The sequence below is a fragment of the Morone saxatilis genome, unplaced genomic scaffold (genome assembly GCF_004916995.1).
Source record: "Morone saxatilis isolate NCDOM2014 unplaced genomic scaffold, NCSU_SB_2.0 Contig17, whole genome shotgun sequence".
NCBI classification, from domain to species: Eukaryota; Metazoa; Chordata; class Actinopteri; family Moronidae; genus Morone; species Morone saxatilis.
Window position 1 is genome coordinate 8,086,116 of NW_023339729.1, and position 13,034 is coordinate 8,099,149.

At 40.9% G+C, this 13,034-nt stretch overlaps 3 protein-coding genes across 3 annotated transcripts in view; 1 reads left to right on the forward strand and 2 right to left on the reverse strand.

Moving 5' to 3' along the window:
• On the forward strand, positions 1-3,688 carry tk1 (thymidine kinase 1, soluble). Its single transcript, XM_035660247.1, has 7 exons — positions 1-352; positions 532-563; positions 1,010-1,123; positions 1,591-1,684; positions 1,802-1,891; positions 2,191-2,310; positions 2,669-3,688. Exons 1-7 carry the CDS (start codon positions 287-289, stop codon positions 2,840-2,842), a joined length of 690 nt encoding a protein of 229 aa, XP_035516140.1. The 5' UTR covers positions 1-286; the 3' UTR covers positions 2,843-3,688.
• syngr2b (synaptogyrin 2b) lies at positions 3,413-11,220 on the reverse strand. Its single transcript, XM_035660246.1, has 4 exons — positions 10,969-11,220; positions 8,221-8,458; positions 6,830-6,966; positions 3,413-5,911 (listed from the first exon to the last, which is right to left on the reverse strand). Exons 1-4 carry the CDS (start codon positions 11,077-11,079, stop codon positions 5,651-5,653), a joined length of 747 nt encoding a protein of 248 aa, XP_035516139.1. The 5' UTR covers positions 11,080-11,220; the 3' UTR covers positions 3,413-5,650.
• A 158-nt stretch (positions 11,221-11,378) lies between these two features.
• The window catches only part of LOC118326552, a 9,457-nt gene continuing 7,801 nt past the window's right edge, over positions 11,379-13,034 (reverse strand). The window contains exons 20-23 of the mRNA XM_035659566.1: positions 12,904-12,931; positions 11,805-11,853; positions 11,628-11,693; positions 11,379-11,526 (exon numbers count right to left, since the gene is read on the reverse strand). Coding sequence (XP_035515459.1) covers positions 11,443-11,526; positions 11,628-11,693; positions 11,805-11,853; positions 12,904-12,931 — 227 coding nt within the window. The 3' untranslated portion in view covers positions 11,379-11,442. The remainder of the gene's footprint in view (positions 11,527-11,627; positions 11,694-11,804; positions 11,854-12,903; positions 12,932-13,034) is intronic.

Consider the following 13,034-nt stretch of genomic DNA (forward strand, 5'->3'; position numbering starts at 1 on the left):
GTTGGATTGAATAGCGAGCATTGGATGATAGCTGAGCAGTTGGACTTGTGACGCCCTGTGCTCTGATTGGTCAGTAGTGGGGCGCCAGCCATGCCGCAAGCTGATAGGTTGAAAGATTCACGTGACTCTTCGCTCATTGGTGTAATGTCACATAAAGCGGTTGCTGGCGCGCTATATTCAAGATTTACTTTGAGGATAAACGTCCCTGTGGGGTTACATTACTAACTTATTCGGGTTTTTATTTAACTGTTTTTAGTTTTGTTTATTTATCACGTCATTAAGGAAAATGGACTGTGTGGATTTTGTAAGAGTTCTTCCCAATTCACCGATGAAAGCCCGGGGACAGGTTCAGGTTCGTATCCGAGAGTTTTACTAACTTTAGCTAACGTTATTGTATTAAATATATCACACTCTACTAACTAAACAGGACACAGTATACCCTCTGGTTAGGAGTGTATGTCATATGTGTTACTGACATGTAACTGTACGGACTTCCTCGGTGACTAACAGCCCTTCCTTTGTTGTCTGCAGGTCATCTTTGGACCGATGTTTTCAGGAAAAAGGTGAGTTATTCATTCACAAACACACAAACAGCAGCTCTCTTTGCAGGTGTAGCTAGCTGCTGTTATTCATATTTACTGTTTTAAAGTAATGCTAAAACAATAGTGTTACAATTTCCTCCCAGACTTCAACATCCCGCCAAATTCCTTGCATTCTTTACTCGGTTCCGACCTATATACTCTAAATGTATGTCAGTCATATGTACTGCAGTGTACAGTGGCTTTGCTTTATGCTTTGTAAACAGGCCACTTCACAGTGATGTTGGACATTATACTAAACAATATTATATAAAATGTATTCCCTCCTTATGGTGCAGTAGCAAGCAGTCTGAAAGGAGTCTGAGGGAGGCACTGTGACAGAACTGAAAATATATAACCACCATTTAATGTGCCACATGTACAGATGGGTTTCACTGATGTTAACTAAATGATTGTCATTTACTTTGCAGCACTGAACTGATGAGAAGAGTGCGGCGCTTCCAGATAGCCCAGTACAACTGCTTGGTGATCAAATATGCCAGAGACACACGTTATTCTGACTCAGGCATGGCCACACATGACAAGTAAGTCACCTGTTTTTAACTAACTTCAGTAGTCCCTCACATTTACAGATATACAATATCTTTGTCTCTGTGTTTAGGGATGTAATGAAGCCAGTCGACTAGAAACTCTGTAATCAATAAGAAATACAACATGAGGTGGATGAGCTGTCAGTGGAAGTATGAAATTATGAGTCCACTTTGTTTTGAACTGAATTAAATCATGAATTGCATTAGTTAGCAGGGAGAAATCCTGTCTTTCACCAACCTGGTCCACTCTGTCTGAGCAACAGAGGACCTCTAGTGGTAAGATTCGTTAGCAGATCTAGATTCCTGTCAGGCATTATTTTGGTGGACTCTTGAATAAAGCAGGAACTAATTTAAAAAGTATTTGTCAGATAAATTTTAATTAAAAATTTTATCAAAGGGCAGAAGCAAGGTAACAAAACGCACCTAATTATTGAAAATTAAGTTGTTTTCCCCTTTATTAGAAATACAATGGAAGCTGTTCCAGCCAATTGTCTGGGAGATGTGCGGTCTCTGGCACTGAAAGCCTGCGTTATTGGAATTGATGAAGGACAGTTTGTAAGTATATAAACTTCCTGGACCAGACCAAGATGTCTTCCTCTGCACTAGTGAGGGATGGGAATTTGGTGGGATGAATTCCTCTCTAATTCAATCTGTGCCTCTTTTGTGTTGTAGTTTCCAGACACAGTGGAGTTTTGTGAGGAGATGGCCAATTTAGGGAAGACAATCATTGTAGCTGCCTTGGATGGAACCTTCCAGAGAAAGGTGAGTTTGTCTCCAGATCAGTGTGATACTGGCAAACACTCAGTTCATATTGACAAACGGACATTGTGTGGATGCTGCAAAGGCAGATAGAGCTCTACTGTGGGTATAAACACAACAACATGCCAAAGACACACATTTTTAAGGAAGGACTGAGAACAATCTGCATGAGCAGCACTAAAAACGACTGACTGTGCTCTTTATTCAACACTATAATGTCTCTTCTGTCCTTGTAATGTAATTATACCTCCATCCATTCACTGGTACTGACTGGTTTTCTGCTATCCTGTGCAATCTTGTAGCCGTTTGGAAACATCCTGAACCTGATCCCTCTAGCGGAGAGCGTAGTGAAGCTCAACGCCGTCTGCATGCAGTGTTACAAAGAAGCTGCCTACACCAAGAGGATAGGAGCCGAGAAGGAGGTGAGGAGGCAAACTTAAGAAAAGTCTTCAATAAGTTAACCATAAAGCGTTTCAGAACACGTTTCAAAGGGTGGTGGTGTGACAGGGTTGGATAAATAACTATATTATGGTTTATTGTCTCTCAATGCTGTAATTGTATTATAACGAGATAATTTTACTGAAATCTGCCACAGCCTGAATCTCAAATAACTCAACATGTAGATTTTACACTAAAAATCCAACTGTGTTTGACTCAATAATACTGAGATAATTCTTAAAGTTGTTGGGATATTGTGGCCATATCACCCAGCCATAAGCAAAGTAAGTGAAACAGTCCCTTTTCTTTCATTAAATTAAAACTTGTTTCTCTGTGTCACAGGTGGAAGTGATCGGTGGAGCTGACAAGTATCAGGCAGTGTGTCGAAAATGTTATGGAGGTCTGATGACTGATAAAGAGAACAGTGCTCCTTTCAGGAATGAAACTCCACATGTCAAAGGAAAGCTCATGGACTCTGGGATTCCCAGGAAGCTTTTCTCTTCTCTGCAACTCTGAAGACTTTGTTGCAGAAGTTGAACAGAGTGGAAATAGACTATCAAATAGTGTGTGTCCCGTTTTAAGTCTTTGTTTGGTGTCTAATGGTATTCTATTTTCAGTTTTTTTTTTTTTTTTTTCCTAGATTTGGTTTTGCACTTAATAATATAATAATTTTGCATAATAGTAAAGAAATGAATAATTAACTACCATAGGTTTCCCTTCAAATATAGGCTTTAAATAATTGTTGTTTTAATTAACAATGTATTGTCTAAGTATTCATTATGCTATGTTTTATAGGAGTGGTATTTAGTAAAAGTATGATTGGCTCTGATTTGGGTATTTCTCTAGATTTTCAGAGTTGGGAAATCCTTTTCTCAAACTTATAAAACGTGCATGTTTTTAACTCTGTGCACTAACTGTGATATGTAATCCAATGCTCTCACATACCAGAGGACCAAAATAACCAGTTTAAATCCTGGCAAGCTCCAAGGGTGTGCAGTGAGCTGGCAGTCAGGAATGGAAAACCATATCATCACTCCTATATTAAACCCTGTACTACTGCAAAAATATCCTCTATAAGACTGAACATCCTGTGAATGACTTTATTCCATAAACAAAAGGCCTCAAGTAAAAGCTGCTGTGCTTCTGACACATGACATGAAATTATAATACGACAAAATCAAAAGGCAATTTCACAACTCAGTGGTCAAATAAAAGTACTTGGAAACAATAGAAACACAACTCAAGCCAACCAGAATCTGAGCAATATTTTGTACATTTGTAGGCATAATTATTCAAATCATTCCACTCTCCTCACATCTAAAACATGAAGCTTGATGAAATATAAAAGAATCTAACAAATAATTTGCAAAGAATTCAATGTGTGCTACAAAACATACATTAAACCAAGCTTACATATCAGAATGTAGCCATGTGTTAATGGTACAATACTATAATGGGACACAGTTTAGAGGCACAATTTAGAAATCAGTGGCACAATTCAAGTAGGGTAATTATGGGCTGCAGTCTTCACCATCAGAAGTGTACACTGGTTATAAATGCTCACTGAAGAGCAGATTTGAATGAATTTCCAGAGCATGAAAATCAATTTTTGCAAAGAAAATCACTCAGGCACAGCAGTGAGGGCAGCTGTGATACACAGCTGTTTAACCTAGATATAACTTCAATATTTGACTGTGCCACATTTTATTAACTTTCTTCCCCAAAAACCTTTAAAAAGTTTAATTTCTCTCCCTAACGCACAAAAGATAAATCAGCAGTGTTTTTTCATACATTTGGCTTCAGTAAGTTATGCACTTGTTTTCTATAGGACTAACATAACAATGACTTTCCACTAGCACAAATATCTCCAATGTGGTACCATACCAGCATGATGTTTAATAAATATAACCAAATTACATTTCTGGGTTAACAGAACTAGAGTCAGCTCACACCACTGAGACAATATGTTTGAGTGTGACTCAAGGCAGAGGTGTTAAACTGACAAACGTTTTACAAAGCGTAGTAAACCACTAGTCTTCAAGGACAGGCTGAGGTGTCAATCTGTCATTGGTAAAGACATACCCACTGCAGTCTGCCTTCAACAGTTCAGATTAAGGAGTCTGTAAACAGGAGATAAAAATCAGTGTTCAGAAAACTAAATGTCACCAAGGCCTTGGAGGAAGTGTGAGGCCGTTGTGTTGACAGGCTGAAGAGGAAGCATTGCCGCTGGTAGTTAATAAGTTACTCTTCAGTATGAGGACATGCTCGGAGGATAAACATATTCAATACATGCGTGATCTACATGCTCCTTCCTCGTCTATCTCAATGTTAGCTACAGGTTTAAAAGGGCAACACGCCTCTACAGATTGGCACACAAACCCCGTTTTCAAATTGTAATTATAATTTTATATAATTATTTAAAGAAATTGTGGGTTTTGATGGTTTCTCATGTCACCATCAATAACACTTTTTGATTAGAGTGGTTTTAGAAATACTACTAGTTGAGGGTAGGGGACACAGGGGCAATTTTACTGTAGCACAAACATTACAAAACCTTTCAAGGGAGATTTTATGGTTATATGGCTTATGAACTTAACTGCATAATCTCTACAGAGCCCACATTTTACAAAAAACTAAATCACAGGGGGACATTTGGCTTTATAGTGGTCGTCTACCACTGAACTCTACTCCCACAAAATCATTTAATTTCATGCTTCCCAAATTGTTTATAGGTCCTAAACATAAATGCACCAAAGGGGAAAAAAGAAAAGCAAATAAGAAAAGAAAATCAGGCACATACAACCATTAAAATGGCAACTTTGCATAGTGACATCTATGTACAAATGCACAATATCAGCTTCCAACAGAGCGTAAAGAGGAAAACATTAAGTGTTTGCTTCTTCCTCTCTGATTGGAGCTGTCACAGGTATTCTTTATAACGTCACATTACGTGACCCTCGACCTCACACTGTACATTCCAACTACCTCGCCCCTTCAGGATCAGCCCATTTGAGGTAAAAGTTGCGTCTTTGCACACAGGTCTATGGTCAGATTACCCAATCGTCAGTGCTAATCTCAACAATCAGCCTGATGTCTTAAGATCTGAACACAGACTGTTACGTAAACCGCTGTGTCCCTCATCTCTAACTTGCAGTTGCACTGCTCAGGTTCTCAAATCTGACAACACTTGGAAAAATGTGTTAAATCAAATGTAAAACTACATCAATATGATATAGCTCTGGGTCTGCGCAGTGCAACTACAACCAGTCTACCAACAGATGACCTGGAACACCACCCTCCCTTTGTGTGCGACCTCCCTTTGTCTCAGTAGTTGGGCGGCTGGTAGCCGGCGTCTCCTGGCGGCTGGGGGTTTGGGGTGAAGGGCGGCTGCTGGTGAATGTCGGGCATATTGCTGGGATAGGCTGTGTAAGTGGTGGGGGTGTAGGTAGTGGGGTTGTAGGAAGTAGGGGCATAGGTTGGAGGGTAGGGGGTGTGGTGATCCAGGGGCGGTTCTGCGTAGGTTGGGATGGTAACTTCATTAACACCACGGCGGAAACGACCCAGGGCAAAGTAGGTCAGGATTCCCTAAACAATGCAATAAAAATGGTTAATTATGCAGAATTTCAATGAATCACTTTGACCAGTTTAACTGGATTATTTCATACCAGTGTAACAATAAACCTTTTAGGCTTGCTTACAGGAAGTAATCCTCACAATGACATTTAGTCTATCAATATATTACATTATTGATACATTACTGATGTTTGCACGGGTGTAAACAAGTCTTCTGAATAGTTCATTCAAGTGATGGTGGGAAGCTCCAACACATGAGATTTTAAAGCCAGCTAAAGAATACTGTTGCTATTCCAAGACGTTAAGTCTCGAAGACAAACAATAAGCAACTGTTGGGTGTTTGCTCAGCGGTTACTGCAGCATGATAAATGCAAGAGTTACACAAGATCTGAGTGAGATCAGTTTCTAGTAATAAAATGATTGCTGTTCACCAGCTGACTCTAAAGTGTCAAATGTCAGAGCGTCCCACCAGTACTTGAATGCACCAACCTGGTGGATTAAAAACCATATGTGACTTCAAGTATCTTGAAGAGATGTCAAGTCTCTTGTAAGTTTTCATACCATAGTGGAATGAACTGAAGCCAGTGGCTGTTTTAAAGGAATAGTTTGACATTTTTTGACCACCACCACAATAACACTCTCAACCACAAGAATGTCTCAATCTTCTCATCTTACTCTTAGCAAGAAAGCAAATATGCACATTTCCCGAAATGTCAACCTGTTGCTTTGATATAAGAAATATACAGAAAAGTTACAATATCATGATTCTTCAACTTTAATAGCAAAAAGCAACAATAATCAGTAATCTGTAACATAGTTGACATTTGTCTGACCAACAATTATTAACCTTAACTAGAGCTCAGTGGCAAAGAAAGGAGCTAAAATCGGAGCCGTTTTTTAATTAAAGTAGACAACAACAGTCCCGCTCACCCAGGTGGCGATAGAGAAGAATGAGAAGGCCACGGTGGCGCGTGCAGCGTCCATGGGGACACCTCTGACGTCATGAGTGCTACCCCACTGACTGGCCAACAGGCAGAAACACACAAACCACAGGAAGGTCCACGCCCCTAGAAAACATACAGCGACACAGATGCACAAACACAACACACAGATATAAATGATTGTTTTCACGGCATGAAAAGATTTCAAACGTACTCAAACCCCTGATATGAAAAGTAAATTCCTGTGAAAAAAACACAGACACAGAATAAAAACAATGTCAACAGAATAAAAAGGGCTATCCTGTTGCCATTTGCTTAAATGACCACAGGCTGTTTTTCAAACTAGCACTTCTTTGTTTCCTTGAAGAATAGCTGCCTGTGAACTGTGTCGTAACAGCTGATTAATGTTTAATTTCATCAAAATCTCTGATGTCATCGTCCCCTCCTCCACCCTGCTGCTCACTTATCATCTACTGTGTGCAACAATGAATAATACATGTTATGTTATGACAGGAAAACAGGCAGCGGTTTGTCCCACTTTACTCCAGTACTCAGAGGCTTTGTGTATCATTGTGTATCACATTCAAATGAGAAAGCTGAAACTGAACTGGAAAGACTGAGAAAGATTATCATCTTCAAACAACCATTATCACCAGTTAATCAGAGGAATAAATCAACATGCATGTCTTTACATATTGTATTAAAATCTTATCTAAGCAGTATCCGTCAAAAGAAATGTGTTTGATATACTAAAGTAATCAGATCCTTTACTGGATGGGAGTAATGTGTGGTTTACAGTAAGTATGACATGTATTTATTGTATTCAAGTTATTCTGTTTCAAACCTACTGTAGACATCTAATTCAACTTTTGAGTTCACTTTAACGCAGCATTAACATATGTTTTTGACAACTACGGAGCAGTTGAACAAGGTGTAAATACAACATTGACATATCATCAGCCCATAAAGTTGATACAGTTGCCTATTTAATTTTAATTACCGTCACCAGACACATGTAAGTCCAATATTTACTCTAGTTTAGCTGTTTTTGGTTTCTACTAAGTCCTGAGGAAAATACGTGGCTCTTTAGCTGCAAAATGTTCACCAGCTAGTTACTAACTGTGTCTGCCTGCAGTGTGATACTGAGAAGGTGGTGTACAGTGGGGGTTGCCTGCTGCAGCTGGAGAGGGGCTTGATGAGAGCAGTGAGGGTGAACCAAAACATTATAGTTGTTGGCCATAAAGAGTAGAGTGATATCTCACTATGAGCGACACCTTAACTTTACACAAAGTCATTTGAGCCATTGACAATATAGAAAAATATCGATCAATGCAGCTTTAAAGCTCCTACAAAAGAAATCACTTGAATGCTCCTGCTCACCTGAGAATCCCAGGTCTGCCATGACAGCATACTTCCTTTCCTGTGCGTTGCTCATGAAAGGCACGTAAACATCCAACACCAGGAAGCCCACACATGCCAAGAAGGCAATCACCCCGATACCAACAGCGTACTGACATGCTGAGTCATTCTGGTTGAAGATGCACTTTGCTTTGGCACTGTGGAGAGGGTTGATGTATCCCTCTGTCGTGATGCAGGCAAACACCACCATGGCAAATATCTACATTGAGACAGAGAAAAGAAGAAGGTTTGCAAAGACAAAAGAAGAAATTGTCTTGCTAAAAGGGGACATACTGCTGGCTTTTAAAGCTTACCCGTTAACTACACACTGAATACTTAACATAACTGCTTCACATTGTGAGACTGACTACTTTTCAGGCAGTGGTTTCAGTTCATGAAAGTACAGTGTGAAAATTTACTAGCAGAAACTTAATACTTGCTAATGGTGCATTTAAAGAACATTGTACATATGATGTGTTTCCAGAGAGCACAGCTGTAACAAAATCAACCACAGATCATAATAAATCACCATGTGACAAAATTAGTCATCCTCAAGGTTTAGCTTGTATCTACTGAAAGCAGCCTTCACATTAAAGATTACTGAATAAAAAGAGTAAGAAGATTTATTTTAACATACATTTTAAGAAAGTCACACTTGTATCTATTTCTACTCCAACAAATTGGCCAACACATGAGTATAACATGAAACATAGTGACGTTATTATGTGTCATCATAAACGGTTTCTTTTCTTTTTGCTGACCCTGCACAGCTCTTGTGCTCGTCTTGTGTTTTTAATAAAGTGAAGAAGAGTGTTAACTGCCTGGTCCCTCTGACCGTCCCGTGGTCTGTTGCTGTCTGCTCTGGTTACCCGCCTAACCATGTGACCTACTTCTGAGTGCAGCTGCCTGCCATGTGACTCCAGAGATGCCACCGACTCTCTAACAACGCTCATAATGAGATCTGGGAGGAGGATAGAGAGGGACTGTTTAACGGGTGGGAAGCAAGATGAGGTGAGAGGGCAGAGAGACAGAGAGACAGAGAGCGAGAGCGAGAGAGAGAGAGACATGGACCAGAATGGATGAGACAAAAAGTACCAAAAACTACAGAAGACAGAGACATTAGGGAAGTGAAAATGGGGAGTTCCAAAACACAAGACTAAAGTGAGACAGAGGTACCGTTAGTGGAGCAGATGGATGTTTCTATACATAAATGGACAGATGGAAAGTGTTTGTGCCCAAATGTCCCATATGTGCACACAGTGTGTTTTCTTCATGGCTCCTTGCGCATTATTTAGCATGAATATACTGGAAGTAAACTGTTTCAATGCAGTATTTAGTCAGGACAGCAGGGTCGCTAAAGAATATAATTAAATATATAATTCTGGCCGTCATAGAAGGTATAGTGATGTGATTCAGCACCTAAAATGACCTAAAGCTACTGTATGCAGACTTTTCCTCACTCAAGAAGCAGGTGCATTATGGGACCTGTAGGCAGAGCGAACAATCCTCTCTTGTGCCATAGGTGCTGGCTCTCTGACGTACGGCTAAAATCCACCAGAGATACATGGCGATCTAACCAGTGTGACTCTGAGATGAGTTGAGCACAGCTGCACTAAGTATGTGTGTTTGAGAGGGAGATCAGTGGCACACATTCACCAAGAGTAAAAGAGAGGGTCACCAGGGGAGAGGTATCACCTTACCTGCCAATCAGCCCCTGTTTACAAGTGACACACACATAATCTCTCTCACACACTGTTTCCCAAGCACATGCACGCAGGCAGTCAGCAGTCGAGGCGACCAAAGGCACATTGTGTCCTCAGTCCTCCTCGGACGCACTCAACATGCTTCACTACCCAGGTACCCAGGTGTAGTGGCGTGTTCTCTTAACGGTCCACACCCACCCTGCATGGACATGAGCTAGAGGCATAACAAATCATTCACGCTTCACAAATCAAAGAAATAATCATTTATAGTCTCTGTAATCCAGGACATGAAAGCAGCCGTGTCCAATAAAACTCCCTCTCAATGCTCTCAATAAGTATCCTTACAGTCTCATATCACAGAGGAGATGGCCGAGGACAGATAAACCAGTTCAACGCTTCAGTCCGTGACCTCACAATCACCCAGGGTTAGACAAAAACGTCTTATTGTGTAACCTGTCTGGTTGAGATTCATTTTACACTTTCCAGATCAGTGTCCTAACCACAAAAACAAATCTTTGCCATATGATTTGCCTAGCAACAGGTGATCAGCAGTGTTCAACAACTTCTCAGAACTTTCCCTGGTGCATGAATTCCCCTCTACACAGACAGCCTTTGTATGTCTTAATGAATATTATTGTCTTTTGTCCACTTTTTCTTATAGTCTCCCTTTGGTGAACTGCACTCACACATCCTATATTTAGTTGGTGTTTTCATTAGTGGACGTCTCAGTGTGTCTGACAGTTTTCTGTCTTTTGTCCTCTGACAACAGCAGTGTTGACCTGTGCTGTCGCCGAGTTGCTGTCATACACCAGCTGCATGCAACATGAGCCTCGCAGAGACGCAGCAGATAGTAGCCTGTTGTTCAGGCCAACACAAATATATCCTTTAACCGCCCCACACAGGCGCTTTGCGGGAACCGGGCCAGACGCACCTGCTCACAGGCCACGTTGGATGACCTTTCTGCCTCTTCTCAACCTTTGAACATTGTTAAACAATAAACCCTCACACCCACACTCTCTCCACTCACCCAGCTGAGCAGGCGCACAATAGTTTGCGGTTGTCGGATAAACTTGTTGAAGTCGAAGCCTCCTCCTGCGAGCTTAGCCCCGTACGCACTTGCACCGCCCGTCTCCTCCATGTCTCTCCGCTTCAGCTGATTCCTCTGGAGTTCACTGTGTGGTTCTGAACCGATCTGACAGGAGGACAGTCTACCAGCTTCGTCTTAACTAAACCTAACTACTGCCAGCCCCCGCTGTGCTGCTGCTTCCCTTGACAAACCGGAGAGCCACCCAGAGGCGCTGCGCAGGCTGCTGCGCGTCAGAGGGGCGGAGTTAGGGGCCGGGGAAAGACGACAAAGTGCGACTCTTCATATTTTACCACCACGTTTACTTTAGAGATAGATATTCTCATTAGTCACACTGAAAAGACAGCACAGAGCACCGTGAGTATATGTTTATTTAACCACAACAGTCTGTGTTTACAGAGCAAACACTTTGAACCATCAGGCCTCCTCAACTGCTTCATCTTCCAACGTCTTCTTCTCTTCCTCAATTTGGGGCCATTCATCCACAGAGGACTGAGATACCTGAGGAGAGAACAGACACGTGCACAAGAGTTTGGCTGCTTGCTTCTTTCAGTGATTGGTTGTTTGATCCATTGACAGTGTATATAAGAGTTTGATCTCACCTGATCAAAGTCTCCATCTGTGACGGTCTGCCCCACATCAGCATCCTCAGTGTAGTCTGACAAATCCTGTGAGGAGAGATACTTGAGGAGGTCTGTGTCATGGTTGAGATAACACAGTGTGCCATCATGTAAACTGCTCAGCCTTTGAATGATGGAGATACAGAAATATTGACTTACCAACTCGACCTCATTCGCAGCTACTATTCTGTCCATCTCAAAGCCCAACCTGAGAGGAGAAGAAATACTGGTGTCAGATATGCTGGAAACATTTGTTAATGGTCTAGTTGTAAGCATTCTTACTGTATAAAATTAATGTAACCTATATGTATGCCTAACTACACACAGTGAAGCATGAGGAATTGAGCGTTTTGTTCAACAGAATTAAAATCCTGAGTATTTAGCAGTTACATCATCATGTAGCAAGATACAACTCATTGAAAACATAAATGTTAAAGCCCCCTTCACTCGAAAACATGTTTTTCTTCTTGTTCCCACAGTGTGATGGATGAGCTTCACTGTGCAGAATTTTAAGGGGAAAAGATGTTTTTTTTGAGGATTTTAATGTAAAATGTATACTTTTTTGTGGCACTCACATTGTCGTTCCAAGCAGATTATTTGTATAAATGTTGTAATACATGTCCTTTTTACTGCTGACTTAGAGGACAGTGCTATGAGGGAACAACAAGCACTGCAGGACATTTGAAACTCAAGCACTTGGACATCTGCTGTCTTTCATCATCTTTATTGCGAAACTATGATTGTAAGCTGCATCAGAGACCAGTCATGATTTCAGTTCCTTGGTGACCAATAGAGGTTAAATGTGTAACCTGCTGACCTTAGATCTAATAAAGCTATCACATACAACCCCTCCCCAGACGTTCTCCAGGACAAAACCGTTGTTTGGAGCTAAAACAAAGATTAGGTATCGTTCCTGATGAAAGGTGCAATGCATTTTAACATCATTTCTATGTAAGCCATATATTTTACATTATTTGTTGGTGTTTTGGATCTTTGCATGAAAGCTGCTGTATTGGCACACAACATGGAAACAGGAAGAGGAACAGTGTGCATTTTCACCTAGCATCTGCCATTGTTTCTTCTTTAGCAACTGCAGATGAACTGCCAACCCGTAATTCTTCCCGTAAGTCAAACAAAAAAAGAAAAACTGACCACGGAGTGGCACATTTCTCTTTAAAAGAAGAAGTAATGGCTTTGTGGGAAATGTGGTCATCATTCACTTTTCAAGGTATCAGAATTAAACAGAGAAATAACTCACAGAGACTTCTCTCCAAACTGCCTTCGCCCTGAAAGAAGAGTGAAAACATTCATTCACAGTCAATTCAATGGAGAGGCAGCCTCACCAGATAAAAACAGCACTCTGAATTTAATAGACCTTTCTCACAGCAG

Coding starts and splice junctions, on each gene's coding strand:
- tk1 (XM_035660247.1), top strand. CDS start 287: ATGGACTGTGTGGATTTTGTAAGAGTTCTTCCCAATTCACCGATGAAA. Junction 1,124..1,590: donor GGCATGGCCACACATGACAA/GTAAGTCACCTG, acceptor CCCCTTTATTAG/AAATACAATGGAAGCTGTTC. Junction 1,892..2,190: donor ATGGAACCTTCCAGAGAAAG/GTGAGTTTGTCT, acceptor GCAATCTTGTAG/CCGTTTGGAAACATCCTGAA.
- syngr2b (XM_035660246.1), bottom strand. CDS start 11,079: ATGGAGGAGACGGGCGGTGCAAGTGCGTACGGGGCTAAGCTCGCAGGA. Junction 6,967..8,220: donor GGCAGACCTGGGATTCTCAG/GTGAGCAGGAGC, acceptor TATGTTTTCTAG/GGGCGTGGACCTTCCTGTGG. Junction 5,912..6,829: donor TCTTCTCTATCGCCACCTGG/GTGAGCGGGACT, acceptor TGCATTGTTTAG/GGAATCCTGACCTACTTTGC.